The sequence below is a fragment of the Sipha flava genome, unplaced genomic scaffold, assembly GCF_003268045.1.
Source record: "Sipha flava isolate LNK unplaced genomic scaffold, YSA_version1 51137_pilon_pilon, whole genome shotgun sequence".
NCBI classification, from domain to species: Eukaryota; Metazoa; Arthropoda; class Insecta; order Hemiptera; family Aphididae; genus Sipha; species Sipha flava.
In genome coordinates, this window is record NW_020273432.1 from 1662 (window position 1) to 22144 (window position 20483).

Below are 20483 nucleotides of genomic sequence, written 5' to 3' on the forward strand. Positions count from 1 at the left end.
TGATTTTACTTTCACTAAAAAAGAAAAAAAATATTAAAATCTAAATTATAGTTCTTTTACTAATAATTGTTAGATATTTACTTATTATATAATAAGAAATTTTTAAAAACAATTTACTTTAACAACAATATATTAATAAGTTAAATTGAAATTTTTTTTACATTAATAATTGCATACAAATATTGAAATAAATAGCATTGTACTGATAAACACAAATATTCATCTAAAAAACAAACTAAACATAGTTAACAAACTTTATTATAATAGTTTCAATAGTATTATCTACTTTACACTTGATGACTAGAGTGTTAACTAATGTATAAATAATAGGTGAATTTTTTTTTTTATTTAATTTTATTATATTAGTTGTTTTTATTCATTAATGTTATATTTGCACTCTATGGATAATAATAATAGAGTAGTAGTAAAAATATAATCAATACAGTGTTTGTTTAAACTAACAGTGTGTCCGCCTCAAGTCCTTCTTCAACAGTTATGTACATGCCTTCCTCTTCATAAGCACTATCATGTTTAGCGAGTATACGTAAAAGTGGCCTTAATTTCAACCACCACTGAGTCTTAGCAATACGTTGCCTGTAAATTAAAAAAATAAAATATATAAAAGAATTAATAAAAGAATAGTAAAACTACATAATTTCTTATCGATATTTTGTAGAAATAGCTTAAAAAAAACTTTCCACCAATAATATAATCTACTGTTTACAGTAGACAACATCAACAAGGCTCTTTGGTAAATTTTTAAAGTAAAATATTTATAAATGTCTCATAAAAAACATTTATAATTTATAATGACCATATAAATTCACTCACTCAAAATTAGTAATTGGCACCAAATCAGTTAGGGGTGTAAAACGATACTGCCTTCTTATTACACCCATCATTGCAGCTGTATCTGGATTATCTGTATAAATTGTTCCATCTGGTCTTGTAGATTCTCTCAATTTTTCTACTAACCATTCAACACATTTTGCTGCTTGTTTGGTACCCATATTACGATCAAATGGTGTAGGTGAGCCACCTTGTTGCATATGACCTAAAAATAAATGTTATAATTAATAACAATACACAATTTAATGAGTATACTATAAACTATAGAAACTTTACTAAATAAAAATAATTTTAAATTAAATCAATAAGTCTTTCATTTGTTACAATTAATATATTATTATTACTGGAATTAAGATGTTCATGATTTTACATGATATTTTGGGTTGCCTCTAGATTGAAATTTGTTTCATAAAATCTATATTCAAATATCAACACTTTATTTTGAACTTTTTTCTGTTTTCAAGCATTTATTTTATGATTTTTAGTAGAAAATAGTAAAAGGAATTTTTATACTTTTTATACTTAATTAACTGAGTCTGAGTCTTGATTAATACATATGTATTTTATAAATTATATAAAAATGTATTATTTAATTAATTATAAATAATTTTGTAGTTGGATATACAGTCAAATATCTCTGTGGACACATCACTATAACGGACTAATTCCCTGTTAATTTACCTGTAGTTTCTATTTTTTTTTTTTTACTATATTCATTGTTTGATAGTAATATTTAATATAAATTTATCTCCCGTTTTAATTTCATTTTTCATTATAAATATATAATTATTTTTTACCTAAAACATTCATACGAGTACTGAACAGTCCTTTTCCTTCTTCTGTGTAAAGTCTAAATATAAAGTCTGTGTTATAGTTCTCACTACATTTTTCATTCCTAAATTTTGAAATATAAATTTAAATGTTATTAAAACTGAATGCAATATTAAAGTTGTATTATTCAATTAACCTTAATATCAATCCACGTTGAACACCTTCTGCCATCTTTGAAGCCATATGATACACATCATTTTGCAAATCTTTAATGGTAAATTTTTCTTCATAAATATACGCTGCATCAGCACCACCAGCCAAACCAGCAACAGTAGCCAAATATCCACAATATCCACCCATAGTTTCAATAACAAATACACGTCGTTTAGTACCTTGAGCAGATTGTCGAATTCTATCACAAATCTGAAATAAAATGTAATGACATAAAATGGTCTATCAGTAAAATTATTTGATTTTTAAAAATTAATTAAATTAAAAACCTCAGTGATTTCATTAAGAGCAGTATCACAACCTAATGAAAATTCCGTACCAGGAACGTTATTACTAATTGTTGATGGGATTATAACCATTGGTATACAAAATTCCGGGAACTGTTTACGGTTCTGAACTAACTGGACTCCAGCTTGATAAGCCTAAAATAGTAAGTTCAATTCAGTTATTATTCATACATTTATTTATTCCAGAAAATCACTAACCTCAAAGCCTCCAATAATCAAAAGTGCTTGTATATTGAACTCTTTAAGTCTAGCAGCAATTTCAGGCATTCGTTTTTCGGGAAGAGTACGCTTAGTACCCAACATAGCACCACCTTGGCCAACCCAACCAGTAACATCAGACCATTGCATTACTTGAATCTAAACAAAATAATCAATACATTTTCATATTATAGATTTCTTAGTCAAAAATAATTAAAATAATAATAAAAATTAAAAAAATACTAACGTTTCCAGCAACTAAACCTTCTACTCCATCATGAATGCCGTAAACTGTATCACCTCTATAAATACAATTTCTTACAAATGAACGTACAGCAGAATTCATACCACATGCTGGAGCTCCGATATGCATAACTGCAAGAGTGTAACCTTCCTACAATACATTTTTAACTTAAAATTATGTAATATAACAAGTAATTATTAAATAGCATATACACAATAAAATCTACAATCACAATTCTCTGTGAGAAAACTTGCATTACAAACTTAAGCCCAATCAAAAATCCACAAAATAAAATAGACAATACAAATATATCTAGTAAATATATTTAAAATATTTATTGCATAATATTGTTTAGACTAACATTGCTTATATTATAATTTTTTTCATATCACACATTATAAGCATTATGTGTATATATTATGAAGCTTTAATATCAAAACATCATTATTCAACCACTTATTGTCTTACCTGACCCCACAATGTGTCTTGCTATTATAAAAATAATAATTATAGTGTTTATTTTTTTTTTTTTTTACATGTGTATAATTTCCAAACAAACTAGTATTTAAATTTACTTACTCGATTTAGACTCTAAGGGTAAGAATTCATAGAAAAATGACAAATATTTTGTAAATTAATAACAAGTTCTAAGGAAATTAAATTTAAACAAATAATTATATAGAAAAAATCAACTTACCAATCCACGGCCCATTTCATCAAATGCTGAACGGGGAGGCTTCAAACGAGTCAACATTTTATATGTCTCCAAATTTCTTGCAAAACTCCTGTAAATAACAATAAAACGTTGACAATAGAAAATTAATTTAAGAAAAGTCCTTATGTTAAAAGTTAGTGCTAGTTTTGAATGAAATTCAATATAATGATTAGCGATTAACTTGAGTATTTAATAAAATGGTCTAACTAGAGAGACAAAGGCACATATATTTTAATCTATAATTTCTTTATATTATTTGGATTTTGATTGTCTATCATTAATAATTAATAATTATCTGGAAATTTAAATATCTTTGAAATCATATTATTATTTAAATTTTCATAGTCTTCAGTTAATTAATTTTCTAAAATAAGATTTCTTGTGAATACTCAAATTTATAAATGCAATGTTTAGAGCATTTATTGAAAAATAGAAGTTTAAAAAGAAAAAATAAGATAAAATAATTGAGTTTTTTATACCTTCCTCTAAGTTGTACAGCTAATTCCCACTGTTTATCAGCCATTGCTTTGGCTACGGCTTTGGTTTTTTCAACACATTCCATCAATGGCAAACGGACAGCTTGATTACCATCCAAAGAAACAACGCAAGCTTCTGTTTCTGGAGTGGCTTCCATTAAAGCCATTACAGCTTCAGCACCCATTCTGCACCCCTGAAAATGTATAAACATACTATAGTAGTGGTAGTTGTAGATTAAACATACAGACTTCACAACATTTGGTAAAGTAAGCAAATTTTTAAGCAACATATAGAATTCAATTATGTACCAGAACTCTATCAAAAGCTGATGGAGCACCTCCCCTCTGGACATGACCCAAAACTGTGATCCGAGTATCTTGTTTTAAATTGTCAACTACCACTTGTTTTACCATCTCGGCCGTAATAGGCTGGCCATTTCGGTCAATAGCACCTTCAGATACAATTATAATGTTCAATCGCTGGCCAGCAGTTCTTTCCTAAAAATCGAAAAATAAATATAAAGAAATTTAATAAATAATCAAAGTTAGCATACTCCAAAAGCTCATCCACCAAGTTCCTTAATTATTAAAATTTTACACCAATTAAGTTAATTTAATAAAATATAATATTTAACAATGTAATTTCCAATAACTAATGATTAAAAGTGCCAAAGTAAATACAAAGCTCAAAAGAAATTATATATATTAAAATGAATATAATGTTGATGATAGAAAACTAGCAAAGTAATTTAACACTTTTTGGACTATTATAACTAATAAAAAAAATGGTTATAATTTAATTGTAATATAATACAATCATCTAGTAACAATTAGATTTACATTTACTTGATAGAAATTTTACAAATGGATATTATTAGTAACTACTTTACTTTAAAAAATTATTAACCTATTATGTATTTATCAATACATTTGAAGTTTATTATAATAAATTAAAAATTAATTATTATTCATATTGATAAGTATTTATGACATTTATTATATTTAGTACAATTTTAAGATATGCTTTTTATAAATAAATTATAAATTTATTTTAAATAAATATATAAATGATTAGCACTAAAAAAAAAACGAAGATAATACATATAAATTTAATTGATAACAAATACAATGAGTAATAGTAAAAAAAACTAGGGATACTATAAGCATTTATAATATTAAAACGTCTTGATTTATTTATATACTACAAATTACCCTAATAGTAATAACTAAGTTAATATTTTAGAATAAGTACTATTGTATAAAATTATTAAAGCAAAACATAAATGTATTTATTCTAAACCAGTGATGGCAAATCTGATATAGTATTTAATAATAAAAATAGTCAATATCATTAAGAATTACATTGTTAGATAGAAATTATAAATATTAGTTAAATATTAATTATATATTTATATTAATGTTATATTGTTACATGGTAATTATATAAGTAAGTTAGACATTTATTTAATATAAAAATACTTGAATATTCAAGTTATTAAAATATTTGCCATAATTACTTCAAATTAATTCATGCATGAAAAATAATATCACTCTTGATACATATTTCTTAATCTGTAATCTTAAGTCACTCACTATTATCAAATGTGCTACAATCAATCCCAGTCAGATACTTATAAAAAATATATAACTTGTGTTAATATCCATACAGTGTATCTTCATGTTTATAATACTTGGTCAAAATTATTATTAAATACCATAATTAGTTTATTTGAAATTTCAAAAATACAAGATGAAACAAAAAAAAAAAGTTTTGTGTTTAGGTTTTCTTCTATATTTAATCTAATAAATAACTTAACTACTAAAATAATAGAAATAAAATAAAAAATAGTAAATGGTTAATACTTGTAAATTAATATATATAAATAAATAGTTTATATGGTTACACATAGAAATAAATAAATATTAATACTCCAGGCTAAGAATTTATTTATTTATTCATTTAATTAACTACAGTTATTTTGTGTTGTAAAATATATTAACTAAAAAACTATAAAAATCTTGTAGTTTTTAAGTTTTAAAAATATATGGTATCATGGTTATGTTTCAATGAATTTATTTTTAAAAAGTATTTACTAGGATCGTTTTGTAACACAAACTTGAACAATTAATTTGAAAGAAAATTATATCAGCAGTGTAATAGTATAATTTATGCAAAATACTATATGTTCATTAACTTAGGGAAAATTAAATTTCTTAGTCAAATTACTTTGAATTGAAGCAGCACATTCTTACAATAGAGTATTATTTAAAAACATAATATAAACATTTAAAATGTTTAATCTTGCTTCACACTACCTGCAGTACAGCTAGTATATTATTAGTAATACCTGTTTTTGACAACATATTTAGGTAGATGTATATTTTTAAAGCCATTTTAATTTATAAACAATTGTTTTCAATAAATAATTATCAAAAAAAAAAAAAAAGCATCTCAATTTTTCAATATTATTTATACATGATATTATCTTAAAAAGTATAAATCCAATGATATAAGTTTATACTATGATTTTTATAAAATATGCAGTGGCGTAGCCAGGATTCATTTAACGGGGGTGTTTTAAAATTGAATAGACTTATAGTAAGTGGTGATTCTGCCCCCCCTACTACTTACATTTATAAATACCATGTATTTATATAAATTATTATATTAATAAAAATAATTATATTTACATATACCTACGTTTAGTTAAATTATACTGTAATTAAGTTTGCAATTTGGTGAAATACTATGAAATACGGTCGATGTGGGGTGTTCCTACACCCATATCACCCCCCCCCCTAAATACGCCCCTGGAAATATGTAATTATTTATAAAATAAAACTGTAAAATAGATTTTAAAAATTGTAATACATCCAAAACTCCTTAACATTTTTACATTGCTGTACCCTTGGTAAATTATTGGAATTGTGACCATTTTTTATTGAAGCTAATACCAAGTTTTAATAGTAAATAAACTATGAATATTATCATATTAATTATAACTATATACAAAAATAATACTGAGAAAAAAAAAGTAAGGTGATCTTCTCATTATTCAGTTAATTTTAAGTAAAGTTACATTCAGAAATTCCTCTACCTTCTCGCCAACATAAAAATGTAAGTTACACTAGATAATGTGTTTATTTTAAATGTTTACAGGTTTACTATCAAACGACATAGCATTATACACATAACAGTCATAGTACAAAGAATAAAACTAATTTCTGATTCATTTTCCTGCTAAGCACACTTCTTTGTATAGTACAACAGTACTAGATGCCTCGGTCTTAAAATATTTCTATTAATGAAAAAAAAATCTAATAACTCACCAATATAAGATTGGCCTTGTAATATAATATTGTCCAGAACAATCACTCCTTCCAGCCCCTATCCCACTCCCAAATATGTCACTAACTTTATGTTTAGAATTATAGCTGATAAACTAAAATGACTAAAAATATCTACCGTAATTTGGTATCATAAATACCTTAGGGATCAATATATGTATAAAAAATAAATCTAGATTCAAAGAATTCCAAAGAAAAATTTAGTGATTCCTAAATCAGTGAACACATGGTACCTGAATGACACACTGATGGACTAATACACATGCATAATATTTATGTCAGCCTTGCCTGTAGCAATTTTTTACACATTTTCGTCGCCCAGTCTTGTTGTGGTGGCCATTCTGGAATGAACACAAAATCGGCTTCTGATGCCAATGCCGTAACCAAAGCTAAATACCTGCACATTTAATATAGCATACTACCACCATACATTTTTAAACAACCACTAATTTAATAATAAATAGTAATAACTAAAACTAAATTATATACAGACATACAATATATGTATATATAAATATATATATATATATATATATACACACATTTTTGTATACAAATTTTATTTGTATTTTAAATTAATGTATATGTATATAATTATACAATAATTAAATACAAAAAAAATTAAATTATGTTTTATAGTATTGCCACTTCTATGCACTGTACCCTAAAACAGCCACCAATATTTCTGACCCGTATTTCCTAGTATAATGAATTCACTTGGTGAATATCCTATGACCTTATCTACAAATGAGGCGAGAACAAAGTTTAAATAATTAATAATCAAGCGCTAGAGTTAAAGAAAACAAAATAAGAAAACGGAATCAATCATGCTTTAGTATAGAAAAGTGCGAGCATTTGTTAATATATTTAAGTGTATTGGTAAAGACATATTTTGGAAGAAGTTAGGGCTTGGATAACAATGTAATCATTTTTTTTTTTCTATAAAATAGTCCTTGCCTGCTCTAATTTGGTGCAAAGTTTGGTCGGCCAATCATTTGGTGGAGGCATCTCTGGTATAAACACGTAGTCAGCTTCACTAGTGAGGGCTGTGACAAGTGCAAGGTACCTTTATATGCAACAGCAGCGTTATTAAACTTGAAACAAGAACACTTCAATCACTTTTATTTTGTTATATAAAGAAGAAAAATACCAAATTTTAATATATAGAAGTTAAAAAGCATTTTGAAGTTACATAGCTTTTCAAGACTAAATAAAACAATTTAAAACAAAAGCTAAGTCAATTACATTGTATACTAATATTTTAAATAAATATTTATATCAAGTGATTACCCACTGTGTTATTAACTGTTATTAGGCTACATCAAGGCCGTGCCTAGGGGATGCGAGAGGTGCATGTGCACCGGGCGCTATTAACACTGGGGGGGGCCAAAAGCTTTTTCATAATCTAAGTAAAATTACTGAAATTTAACCATATTATTTAATTCAAAATATTAAATATGTTTAACGCCATGGTCTTGCGCATAGTCGTCATCAATAACATTGTCTTGATCGGTGGTGTTGCTAATTTATTTTTAGTATTGGTATTTATTTTTGCCCCAAAATTGACGAGATAACAAATTAACAATAATATACCATTTATAAAATTATTAAAATAATAAAAGATTGTATACAGAAATCAGCTTAGTGGATGAAGGAAATAATTAGAATGAGAGCAGATTTTGAAATTTAGAATGCTGAAAGTATTGAATGAGTTATTGAGAGACTAATTAGGATATTGGGTTTGGTAAGTAAAAAAAGTCAAAGAGAATATAAGATAGAGTATACATTTTTTTTCTTCTAAATGGAGTGTGCAAAGAAGGGAGCAGTGGCGCAATTTGACGATAAGGGGCCCATGTGAAAATGTCTAGACTTATATTATTATTTATTTTTATTATATTAAAACAGACAACATAATATGTGTATATTACAGATTATAGTAAAAATATTGTAAGGAGCAAAGGTAATATCAGAAGAGATTTCGAAGCTCCCCAAAATTGGGGGTCTCTATAAATTGTACACCCAATACTCCCGATAATTGCACCACTGGAAAGGAATCGTTAAGATTTAATTTACTAGCAATATGGTAAGAGATGATGGTCAGTGCATAATCGGTTAAATTTGATTACGAGGGATCTGGAAAGAGTGAGATCGTTGAACCATATTTGTCTGGTATAACAGGAACTATAGATTTAAATTTAGAGGTGAAATTCGAGGGTAACTTGTTCAAGTAAGTAGACCAGAGTAAGAAAACATGGTGTCAAAGAATTAGTTTGAGCTATATCACTTATATTGTTCTTTAGTCGTTGATTATTTCTTTTATTAATTTAATAAATACAAAATAAGAAGTTAAGTAAAACCCCATATTCTTAAGTAGTCCCCTTATAGTTTACGCTTAGCTATAATTTTAGGTTCAAAAATATTATGTAGAGGGATGAGAGCGCTAAAAATGATTTTTGGTACCAGGCGCTAATTATACTAAGCACGGTACTGGGCTACATTACGATTTGTGGAATTGTATGTAATATATATATATATATATATATATATATATATATATATATATATTTTGTGAGTAATTTACTAAATGCATACAATACATTTTATTAATAATGTTCATAGATAATTATAAACATAAAATTACTCATTAAAATTAAATAATTATAAATTAAAGAAGTAATTTATGTTTTTTATTAATTTTAATATTAAGTAAATAAGTATAAAGTTTGTATTATTTTATAAATTATAAAAAATTAAATATAAACTTCTAATACATTAAAATTATAGATGTTTTTTAATTCATTATAGTAAAATATATTTAAAATCATAATAATAAATAATAATTGACTTAGCTATAATTTGTTTCTCTACTTGACTGATTATTTAAATAAATTTAAAAATAGAATAAATCCATTTTAGATGATTCTATGACTATTGTTTAAGTTTTAATTATAATCATTAAGCATATTACACAGTATGAAATTAAAACTGAATAAATCTTAATAAATTATAAATCTATAAAAGTAAAATTAATATAAAAATGTTCACTGTTATTTAAAATTTAAATATTTTCTAGGGATAGAATACTTTTAAATAGCCTTCACAAAAACAGAAAATCAAAAAAAAAAAAAAATTAACTTTTAAAAGGTTTAAACATTTTAATCAAGTCTAAACCCCAAGCATGTATACATTAACATTTAATTTTTTTTTTTATCAAATATACATTAATTTATCATCTCTTTTATTGAAATAAAATCAACTGTTGAATTTTAAAAGGCAAAGAAAACTATACATGTTATTGATTTTATTTATTCAAAGATTTAGATGAATTTAAAAAAATTATGTAATTTTTAAAAATGATTTAGTAACCTCATAATAAGCTACAGTTATTCCTAAAATGAATTTCAATGTTTTATTAAAATATGAAAAGTATATTCTTAAATAAATATTAAAATATAGATATTTGCTACATAAAAATCAAAAATACATAAAATATTGAAAAATATAATACATATTAAAATTAAATCTTTGTATTTTTCTACAGTCCAACTTATAAATTAATAGATAAAGAATTTACAAAAATGAATTTTATTATTTTTAAAAAGCATTTAAAACATAATCAACCAGCAACTAGAATAACTAAAGGTAGTTAAAACTAAAATATGTTATAATAGCTAGTTATAATAGCCTGAACAAATATATCAATCTGCCAGATATTACCAAGTTCAATTTAAATTCCTATAAATAATAACATCACTAAAAAATAATTACATTTTATATATTACAATTATTGGGTTTTTTAAAACACTCATGAATTTAACTACTTTCAGTGATTTTATCAGAATAGAAAAAATCTTATTAAAAACAAATAAAGTTTATAAATGAATTTATTGAATATACTTGCATTTAAATAGGAAATGGATCTTTTTCTTAGTAAATCAGTTAAGCTTTTTACAATAACAAATTAATGAACAACCTGAACAATTCTCTAATTAAAAATTAATATCTCATGATTCTCAATTTTTGTATGAAATAAAACCATTTCAAGAACTCAAAAATAAATTTAGCAATTTTCAACAATACAATAATCTATCTCAAGTGTATTATTTGCAAATCATTTTCTATGAATGACATCCTGAACATTTTATGTGCAAATCTTTATGAATAATCATAAATTCATAATAAATAAAAATCATGACTGAAACCATTTACTTAATCTTGTTGCACATCACAAAAATAATATAAGAATCTAATAGGTTTTTATAAATAATGATTTTCTTCAATAAATGTCTTTTTTAAATTAAATATTTGTATAAAGATAAAAATAGTATATCATACAAAATTCTGAACAAGAATCTAATTTTTTAAATACAAGATATACTTATAAATTTAAATAAGCAGTTAAAAAAGTTAAGCTCAAACAAGAAACTCCAAGAGTACAAATTTTTATCTAAAAAAAACAATATAAATTTAAATTTCTTAAAACGTCTTTAATATTACTTTTAAGGTCATAGAATCACCTGACTTCTTAGGAGGTATTCAATTTTATTTTTATGTATAGATTTTTTAAATCTTGATGGTAATTAAAATTAACAAACATACCCGCAATGACGTCCCATTACTTCCATAATAAATGTTCTTTGATGTGAATAGGCTGTTGATACAATAGCATCGATAGCATCCATGATGCGATGTAAAGCAGAATCAGTACCAATTGTCATGTCAGTGCCACAAAAGTCATTATCAATGGAACCAACCATTCCAACAATATTTAAATGTGCATATTTTTCCCTTTCTGTTTTATTAATTCTTGATGTTGTCAATAGTTCGTCTAGAAGACTAGACCATTCTTGTCGAAATAGGTTAGCTCCAGTAAGAGAGCCATCACCACCAATTACTACCAAATTTGTAATACCACGTTTTACAAGATTGCAAGCTGCACTTAACCGACCAGTACGCTCTTTGAAATCCATACACCGTGCAGAACCAATCACAGTACCACCCTAAATATAAAATATTATAATCAACAATAAAATTAAAAACCTACTTTTCAATTAAACCAACAATTTCAGAAAAATATTATAAATAGTAGAACAGAAGAACCATTAAAAATATTATACTAAATAAAACCAGTATACTTGATAAAATATTACAGACAGAAATGTATTTTATCATATTGGTGTTAAAATGTAATTCAGGTAGTACTTTTCATTTAACTAAACAATTAGAATTAAATAATTAGTACAGTTTATGAATTATTTTTGTCAAAGACTGATGGGTTTACAATACTTTCAATTTTATTAAAGTAGAGTATATATTTTCATATTAATTATTTTGGTTAACGTTATAATTTAAGTAATAATGTTGTAATAGCTTAATTTCTAATATATATATATATATATATATATATATATATTATACTAAACAGAAATCCTTAACTTATTTTAATGCACTAAAGCAAAATTATTATTAATAACTATTATTTTTATAAAACTACAAAATTATATATTTTTAGAAAACTTTTAAGAAAAAATACTATTAAATGTCTCATATAAATTCAAAGCAAGTAGTTCATTAAAAATACATAGCACGGATCAACAATAATACATATTTATGAGAATAAATTATAGGCATTCTATGTATCACTAGTACAAGCATATCTCCTAAAAATAATATAAATATATATTTATAGAAAATACTTAAATTTGTACACACCTTATGTATTATAGAAGATACAGAAGACCAATTAGCTTCTTCAATGTTATCCCCACCATCTACCATACCTTGATAACCCTCTTTAATGAAAAATACCTTGCATCCAAGGTAAATAGCCATACGAACAACAGCACGGACAGCAGCATTCATACCTGTTAAACATAATTAATATTTCATTTAAATAAAATAATAAATTTGGAATAACTAGACCTGAATAGAACTTTTATGTAACCAAGTTATGCTTGGTGAACTATGAAAAATATACAATTAATATTATAATAAACAAAGTATCTCAAAAATATTTTTTAGCCTAGTAAAAATCTTTAACCTCTGAAAGCTGAAAATATATTTTTATATAATTTATATAAATCATGGATATAAATAGATCCATGATAAATATATGTATACAAAATTATTTTTCTATCTACTAATGAAAATAACACAAAATTTATAAATTAAAATAAAAACTAGTAAACAAAAAATGTTATAGTTCATTTAATAATAGTTAAAAAATTAATTAATACTTATTAAAATAGTATATATAAGTATATAAGTAATTGGCTATATAAGTAATTGGTTGGTAAATGACAAATAAATGATCCATACAATATGTTTAATGTGACATATTCTAATTGTACACTAAATATTAATGTGAAACATAAGACTTAAGTTGTTATCAGTATTATTGTAAATCTAGACTAATAAATTGTATGCAAAAATGAATTTTGATAATTTCATGCTTGTAATAAAATATACAGTAATATTAATTAAAGTATAAGGAAAAAAGTTTGACAGTCAGTAAGATTCTAGAATGTAGCATGTGTAACAAGAGATTGTCAGACACGTTTATTTTTTTATCTTGTGCAGATATTTATTTCATTTTTATCTGAACAAAATTTTTTTTAACATCACTTACTGACCAATCAAACATCTAATCATTAATTAAAATTATTGCAGTATCTTGTGTGTATGTATGTGTGTGTTTACTACTACTAATCATTATATAACTATTATGTACTATTAAGTTTCTTACTCATATATGTATCACAATTTATAAATTATATTAAATGTATTCTGTGTATATATCTTTCATATATACATGAAATATTCACTCATATCTAATGAAAATTATTTTTTTTTTTGAAGAATAAATTATGTATCATCCAGTAAGTAAAAAATAAAAAATATAAACTTTAAAAATATTTATAATACAGTAATACCAAATAATGACATAAAACGAAGTAAATTTAATAAAAATAACATATTGAGAAATAAAAATGTCTTTAATGCTTATATTATATTAGTAAATACAAATTTCAAAATGTTATTAGGAAAAAATATTTTTTTTTTAAAGAAAGAATATAGTAAAATTAAATTAAAAATTTTAAAAATCAATTAAATAATTAGTTCTTACAGCAATATGAATTCATATTACAAATATATGTACATATTAAGATATGTTTAGTTACAATAAAAATCTAAAAAATTTTAAAAATGTTGTCAAGGTACGATCAAGGTTAATAAATATGTTAGAGACTTTTTCTACATCAAAGATCATGAATAATTTTTCATAATTTAAAAATGTAACAGGTTTCTGTCCATATGGAAATTCAAATAATTGAAATCAATTATTACCTTGAGAATCTCCGCCACTAGTGAATACAGCAAGGCCTTTTCCCTTATGAGAACCTCTTTCAATGAATCTTTTCTGATCTTCCTCCATTGTTTAATACTAGAAAAAAATAAGTGTCAAAAATAATTCCACAAAACGTAATACTCCTCACCTATGAACTAAATAAAACACAAATAGAACTTGAGTTTGAACGAACTCGCGTCAAAGGCTGTGGACGAGTAATTTATATTCTAATTGATCATGTCTAATAGGGCTTCGATAATTGATGACAAATACTACAGTCAGTTAACAATCAAGTATTTGTTATTCGTAAGCTGTCAATTGAGCAACCGACCGCGTCCTATTGCACTCTATTTTAAAACCGTTTGAAGCTACAGAACGACCTCTAAAGGTCACCAGATCACGGTCAAAAGATTTAAGACAGATAAGTGGTTATTATTTTCCCGCTGTTCACCGCACGCGCGAACGAGGTAAAGAAGAGATGCAATGGGCTGGCCAAAAAGGAAAAAATAAATAAAAAATTCTTTCTCAGAAAACTGTAATAATTGTGAGCAGTAAAATACTAACGAGTACTCTGCTACTGATTGATTAAACTAACCATGCGCGAACAAAATGCGATAAATGCAATAGCCAACCCAAAAGAAAAAAAAAAAAACGAAGACGCCGCCATCTCGTATTTACCTTACGTGCTGACCGGTTATCTGATATCTTGTTATCAACCACTGATATATTTTTAACTCAGTGTTATCACACGACTTTCTTTGATAAAAATTATTCGTACTGTATCACTCCGTTGATCTTTAGTCTGTTCGTTTAGTGCTCTTTTTCGCGACCAATTTACAGTTTAAACAATATTGTAATCAGTCGATTCTTAACGAATATTTCACTTGGTAAGTGAGTCAAAAAAGTGTATTATTTATCTACTTTTTACTTGCACCCAACAAATTTCTGTTATCAATAAATATAATAAATGTTATTGGTGTAATTTTACATTATTCAATGTTAGCGGAAAATAAAGTAATCTGATAGACATCTCAATTAATAAATATTACATCTTTTTATACTCCCCCTATATTTTTATTTAAACATTTTAATGTACTTATATTTTTTTTTAAATCAAATGGCATTAATTTTTTTAGGAATTTATCATGCAATAACAATAAGCAATATTTGATTAACTAAATGTTTTTTATTTTATTTTATACAATTTTATACTGACAAATGTATTAACATAACTTTAGTTCCAATAAATTAATTTAATCAGTGTTTAACTATTGAACCATTCAAACTAAACACTAAAAATATTTTAAACTTAGGTGAAAATGATAAGATTAAACCCTACAAGATTGGAGCTTAGAATAGAAGACCTAAATGAATTCTCTGAAATTAAAAATGAATTTGAAGCTTTTAAAAAAGCTAAAGATGAAAAACAAAGAAATTTATTAGGTACCAATGTACCCACCAACTCAAAAACAAAACAAGAAGCAGTACAAGAAAGAATAGGATTTGTTCCTCGTCCCAGACATTCATCACAATGAATAAAAAAAAAAAATGTCTGATAATTTAACATTTAAAATTTATTTTTATCGTAATTTTATTAATGTATTAAATAATAATAAAGCTATTTTTTTTTATTTAATTTAAACTTTAATTTGTACATGTCTAATTTAATTGTTTAATAATTTATTTTTCTTATTTTTGTACGTTATAATAAGATGAATCCAGTTTATTGTATTTCAATATAATTTTTTAAGTGATACAATTTATAAGTTATAAAAATATAGACCATGAAATATGTATTCAGTATCAATATAGAACATAAAAAATGTATTTTCTACCATAAGCATATTTTTGAGATTAAGAAATATTTAATGTATTTATTGTATATTTATTGTATGCTAAAAATATTTTATTAAATATATTCTACTATATCATTGTATTATTTTTTTTCTTAGTTTGTTTTTGATTCAAATATGGTTTTGAATTATATCATAAAAAATACCGTAGTACGTACCAAAGTAATAAAAGAAAAAAAAAAATTATTTATCTATAATACAGTGATCTTGAATTATAGTTGTGTATCAATACATTATGATTTATCCTTTTATCAAAATCTAGTATACAACAAATTGGACTGATACATTTCTCCTAGTGATATAAATAAAATTAATATATTTTCTTATTATTTATATAGCAAAGACCAAAAAGTTAATTTCAACCACATACTCAACATTTTTTTAAAAAAAAAAAAAACAGATGTTAGGAACGTAGTTGTGAGTATCATTTTGAAAAATTATTATTTAGTTAAACTCGGAAAATTATTTTACTTTTTTATATCCGTCAAGTTGGCACCGGCACATTATGCTAGAATTATGTAAATGGTATCAAAAATTTGCTAGGAATTTGCTAGATTTTGTTAGGGCATTTTTGGATTTTGCTGGGGCCCTGTCGTCCAAGGGGGATGTTCCAAATTTGGCAACAGCACCAGCAAATTGTCCGATTTAAAAAAAAAATGTCAAATTAATCAGCTGAATTTGCTAGATTTTGTTAGGGCATTTTTGGATTTATTCCCCTATTGTCTAAAGGAGAGGTTCCATTATTTTATACCAACAATGGTGCACTGTCTGATTTAAAAATATTATTTAAATTTATATAATTATAGTTTTTTTACGAGTGACAAATTATTGCCAGTCAAAAACCGTTTAATACAGCTAAATATTTTCGGTCCAATTATTATTGTGATACAATAATAATGCCGGTCAGAGCTCGTTCAAAAACCAATGTACCAATATTTTACGTTTTCTACAGGAACAGTGTCATAAAAAAAAAATGAATCAATAAAGTTATGTCAAATAATATGATTGTTCTAATTACATTTGTTTGGTATTCCAAAAATTTAAGTGGAACCCTACAGTCATTCGCTTTTTTATTCTTATCACATATTTTTTACTGTACCTACCAATTTAGTGTTAAATTAAATTATTACTTATTAATTTATTTAAATTCAACTTAAATATTTAGTTAATAGTTAATGGAAAAGTTTATGAGAAATTTATGAATTATTAACACGTTCAGTTCCTCGATGTAATCGACGTGCGTAGTCCGTGTAGCCGCGCTTAAACTAGACCGCGCACAACGTCGATCGACTACGTGTCGACGTCAGCCACTAGCGTATGACTGTAATTTTTATGGCTTAAACACATTATTATTTATTATTTGATGAATGATAAATAATAATAAATTTATAAATTGTATTGTTACGCTTATGTATTGAATATTATGAAATAAAATATACTTAAAATTTAACTGAATTGTATTTCTTAATACAAATAAAATAGAATAATATAGTAAAAAACATTACCATAATAAAAATAATATATGTAAATTATAATGCCACTTGCAATTCTTTTATATCTTATAAATATCTTATAATATGACTACTTAGAGAGGAATACGGATGATTAACGCTAGGTTGAGTGAAGTTACAAATGCAATGTTAATATGTGACTACTATGAGTAGTCAATAAACTACCTAAGAACTGCATACGTTAATCACTAGGGCTCGGATTTATATGTAAATACATATTTTTACTGTGATTTGATAAATTAATTTAAATAAATGATGAATTCGTTTCAAAGGCTTTCCATTGAAATTAACTATATTTTATTTTACATATTTTGCCATAAGCACATGTTTTTACATATTTCTTAATAATTCCATTTTTTCCTACATATTTCAACAAATTAAATGCTTTTTCTCCAAAATGATCCATTTAACGTGTTTAGTACGGAATAGCAAAAACCATACGATCAAAATTGATAAAAGTAGATAAATTAATATCTACAGTCAAAAAGATATTTTTAAAAGCTCCAAGCCAAATATAAATATTTAAAAATATATACCCCGATTTAAGCCTCCAAGCAAAATCTAGCAAATTCAGCTGAATAATTTGACATTTTTTTTTTTTGAAATCGGACAATGTGCCGGTGCTGATGCTAAATTTGAACCTTCCCTTTGGACGGTAGGGGCCCTAGCAAAATCTAGCAAATTCAGCTGAATAATTTGACCGGTGTCAATTTGACGGACATTACTTTTTTCATTGTTTTTATTTGTTTTTGGTATAATCGTAGATATATTCATAAGTTTAAATCAATAAATTACTGGCTGCAATATTCTACTATTTATTGTTTTATTTTTATTATATCTTTTAGTTATCAAAGTTTATGTATCTAATAGTTTAGAGAAAAAAATATTTAGTTTTTCCAACATGCCTCTGCAAAATATTTCGTTAGACAAATTTAATTTAGACAGATTACATAATTTATTTGTGTCACCAATTATTAATATGTTTGCAAAGCCTATTCAAGATGGCGTGCTGAATCGCGATGTTTTGCTCAAAGGACTAACTAATATGATAATACATAAAGAAATTGAAAATTATTTCTGTTTTACTGAACTAACATTAAACAATTTAGTAAGATGAATTTTTATTTGTATTTTAATATATATATATATTTAAATGTAACATTTGATGTTTAGCTTTATAAATACTTCAATATTTTTTTTTCGCAGAACTTAGAAAACATTGAAATTATTGGTGATTATAAATCTTTAAAGAAATTGGTCCTACATCATAATTCTATAAAAGATTTAAGTGTCTTGACATTTCTTCATGAATTGGAATATTTGGATGTATCTCATAATTGTTTAAAACAAACATTTAATTTCAATCCACCAAAAATGTTGTATTATATTGATTACTCAAACAACAATATTGAAAAAATGGATGATTTAACTAGTTATTGGACTTTAGCACATTTAGATTTATCGCACAATTTAATAAAACATATAAATGGACTACAGGAGTTAAAGTAAGAAACATTCATTGGTTAAGTAATTTTTTTGTCTATGAAGCAGATCAGAATATGAATTGTAATACCTACTATAATACAAAGACGTATTTAAAAATTTGGCGTCCGGGTGCTAACGTTTTTCCGCCCCCTTATTTATGTTTTAAAAGAGAGGTTTTTCGTCGACAATTTTTGTCCCCCCTCCCATAAATATTTCCAATCTAAGAATATTATCTTAAATAAAAAAAAAAATTAAACAATTTATATTATTGTTCATCAACATAGAATGGGCTATGTAAAAATCTGATGCCGCCCGGAGTAATCGCTCCCTCTAGCCCCCTCTAAATACGTCACTACTCTAACACCAGTACCATCCAACAAATATAAGAGAGCAATCCACATGGATAATATCTCACTTTATTCACTTAGTAGATATAAATTATTAAGTTACTATATTCAACAAAACGTCTCACATACAAAATGCAAATGACAAAACTAAATTTATTCATGAGTAAATAGAATTTATACAAATTATACTTATATATCTTACGTTTTTCTGAAAATATTTTTATTTTTCATGATAAAGATTTTTAAATGTCTAAGTTAATGCTTACAAATCACAGACCAAAAATAATCTAACTATTCACTCATACATCTGTTTAAAAAATATTTAAATCGATCTCTGCTTCATTGAACAACTTTTTACCTGGCCACTAAAAATTATTTAACCTAAAATAAAATTAATGTACCTATGTCAATTTTAATGCCGTAATAATATTTCATTTTTATGGATTTTGAGTTATATTTATTAGGTACTTGACATATCTAAATTTGTCTCACAATTTTATAAAACATATAAGCTATTCATTACCATGTTCATTGGTAGAAATAAATTTGTCTTATAACCAATTAGAACATATACAGTTGGATATGTCATCAAGTATATATGAATTATTCAATGTAGCACATAACAAATTAAGACGACTTGATTTCCTAAAAGCAAGTTATAAATTATTGATTTTTAAGCATATACCTTTTACAATTACCTATTAGTAGTATAGTACCTATCAGTGGCGTAGCCAGGATTTTTAAATCTAACAACTTTTTTGGATAAGTAAGGTAAGAGAGGATATGAGAATTCAGCCTTAAACCCCCCCCCCCCACTATC

The 20483-nt window shown here is 25.1% G+C and overlaps 2 protein-coding genes across 7 annotated transcripts; one reads left to right on the forward strand and one right to left on the reverse strand.

The window, feature by feature from the left end:
• Positions 1–240: 240 nt before the first annotated feature.
• LOC112690610 (ATP-dependent 6-phosphofructokinase) lies at positions 241–15073 on the reverse strand. 6 transcript variants are annotated; one of them, XM_025564655.1, is made up of 17 exons: positions 14616–15073; positions 14467–14563; positions 12832–12983; positions 11719–12119; positions 7408–7516; positions 4081–4269; positions 3775–3965; positions 3278–3365; positions 3160–3171; positions 3049–3069; positions 2584–2730; positions 2337–2495; positions 2121–2273; positions 1817–2043; positions 1647–1744; positions 832–1054; positions 241–594 (listed from the first exon to the last, which is right to left on the reverse strand). In XM_025564655.1, the coding sequence occupies exons 2-17, from the start codon at positions 14552–14554 to the stop codon at positions 453–455; spliced, it is 2400 nt and encodes a 799-aa protein (XP_025420440.1). In that variant the 5' UTR covers positions 14555–14563; positions 14616–15073; the 3' UTR covers positions 241–452. The 6 variants fall into 6 exon arrangements, with proteins under 6 accessions (XP_025420440.1, XP_025420441.1, XP_025420439.1 ...); XM_025564653.1 differs by lacking the exon at positions 7408–7516 and adding an exon at positions 8077–8185 and having other exon boundaries at positions 453–594; XM_025564656.1 differs by lacking the exons at positions 3049–3069; positions 7408–7516 and adding an exon at positions 8077–8185.
• Positions 15074–15220: 147 nt separating this feature from the next.
• Positions 15221–16069, forward strand: LOC112690611 (anaphase-promoting complex subunit CDC26-like). Its single transcript, XM_025564659.1, has 2 exons — positions 15221–15354; positions 15781–16069. The coding sequence occupies exon 2, from the start codon at positions 15787–15789 to the stop codon at positions 16000–16002; it is 216 nt and encodes a 71-aa protein (XP_025420444.1). The 5' UTR covers positions 15221–15354; positions 15781–15786; the 3' UTR covers positions 16003–16069.
• Positions 16070–20483: the final 4414 nt, after the last annotated feature.